Source organism: Rhinopithecus bieti, unplaced genomic scaffold (assembly GCF_001698545.2).
Source record: "Rhinopithecus bieti isolate Rb0 unplaced genomic scaffold, ASM169854v2 scaffold_2453, whole genome shotgun sequence".
Taxonomy (NCBI): domain Eukaryota; kingdom Metazoa; phylum Chordata; class Mammalia; order Primates; family Cercopithecidae; genus Rhinopithecus; species Rhinopithecus bieti.
The window spans coordinates 4,975,807-4,977,368 of NW_016804447.1; the positions used below are offsets into that span (position 1 = coordinate 4,975,807).

The window sequence follows — 1,562 nt, forward strand, 5'->3', positions numbered from 1 at the left end:
ACAGATACTCCTCAACTTAGATGGAATTGCATCCTGATATACTTCCCATAAATCGAAAATACCCTAAGTCAGAAATGTGGTCAGGTATGGTGGCTCATGCCTGTAATCCTAGCATTTTGAGAGGCCAAGGTGGGAGGATTGCTTGAGCCCAGGAGCTCTAGATCAGCCCGGGCAACATAATAAGACCCTGTCTCTACAAAAAAATTTAAAAATTAGCCAAGTGTGGTGGCATGTGCCTGTAGTCCTAGCTACTTGGGAGATGGAGGTGGGAGGATCACTTGAGCCTGGGAAGTAGAGACTGCAGTGAGCCATGATGGCACTACTGCACTCCAGCTTGGACAACAGAGTGAGACCCTGTCTCTCTCTCTTAAAAAAAAAAAAAAAAAAAAAAAAAGGAAAAAAAAGGAAATGCACCTATCAGCCCAGCCTACCTTAACTGTGCTCAGGACACTTACATGAGCCTACAGTTGGACAAAATCATTGAACACAAGTGTGTTTTATAATAAAGTGTAGAGCATCTCATGTAATGTACTGAATACAGTACGTTGTAGAATACAGTATCAGTTGTTTACCCTTGTGATCTTGTGGCTGGCTGGGAGCTGCAGTTGATACCACTGCCCAGCATCTTGAGAGTATCTACTGCATATTGCTAGCCCAGGAAAAGATCCCAATTCAAAATGCCGGCGCTTCGCAGTAGACGGACAGAGGAGTCCAAGCGGTGGAAGGTTTTGCGGCTCCGGCGTGCCGGAAAGCATGTTACACATAAAAGTGGATAATTTACATGGTAAATGAAAATGGCCAATTCTTTAAGAGGAGAAGTACTAAAACTTTATAAAAATCTGCTGTATCTTGGACGAGACTATCCAAAAGGAGCAGACTATTTTAAAAAGCGTTTGAAGAACATTTTCCTTAAAAACAAAGATGTGAAGAATCCAGAGAAGATCAAAGAACTTATTGCACAGGGCGAATTTGTAATGAAAGAGCTAGAAGCCTTGTACTTCCTTAGGAAATACAGAGCTATGAAACAACGCTATTATTCAGATACCAACAAAACTAATTGATCATTACTACTTTAATTTAGCTGACAATCAGTGCCAGCTGTTATGTGTACCAGATATTGTGAAATAATTCTGACTTAAAATGGGAAGATATATTGTGTAAAAAATCCCTGAGCTGCCCTACTGAATAGGTTTCAACTTCTGTTCATACTGAGAAATTATCAGCAACTTAATGCTCAATTTTGATACAAACATAGTTTAGCTATACTACCGATTATAAATTAATGAGCACCCAATTTTGAATGAAAATATAATACACTTAATCCTGTAACTTAATAGGACTTAGCCAACTTTTAGCTTATTTCTCCATTTTACTGACAAGAGAATGCCATTTACTGAACATTTAATAAGCAAAATAATTTCTTATTTCTCTTAACTTTTGAAAGGAATCCCTTATTTTTTCACCCAATTTGATACATTAACAGCACATACTCAAGGTTCACTCCAAAACAAAGTTTCTGACAATGATTTAAATGTAGTTATAGAAATAATATGTGTGGAGTT

The 1,562-nt window shown here is 38.0% G+C and overlaps 1 protein-coding gene across 1 annotated transcript; it reads left to right on the forward strand.

Moving 5' to 3' along the window:
- The first annotated feature begins 689 nt into the window (after nucleotides 1-689).
- ETFRF1 (electron transfer flavoprotein regulatory factor 1) lies at nucleotides 690-1,284 on the forward strand. The gene has a single exon (XM_017868378.1). It carries the CDS (start codon nucleotides 789-791, stop codon nucleotides 1,059-1,061), a length of 273 nt encoding a protein of 90 aa, XP_017723867.1. The 5' UTR covers nucleotides 690-788; the 3' UTR covers nucleotides 1,062-1,284.
- Nucleotides 1,285-1,562: the final 278 nt, after the last annotated feature.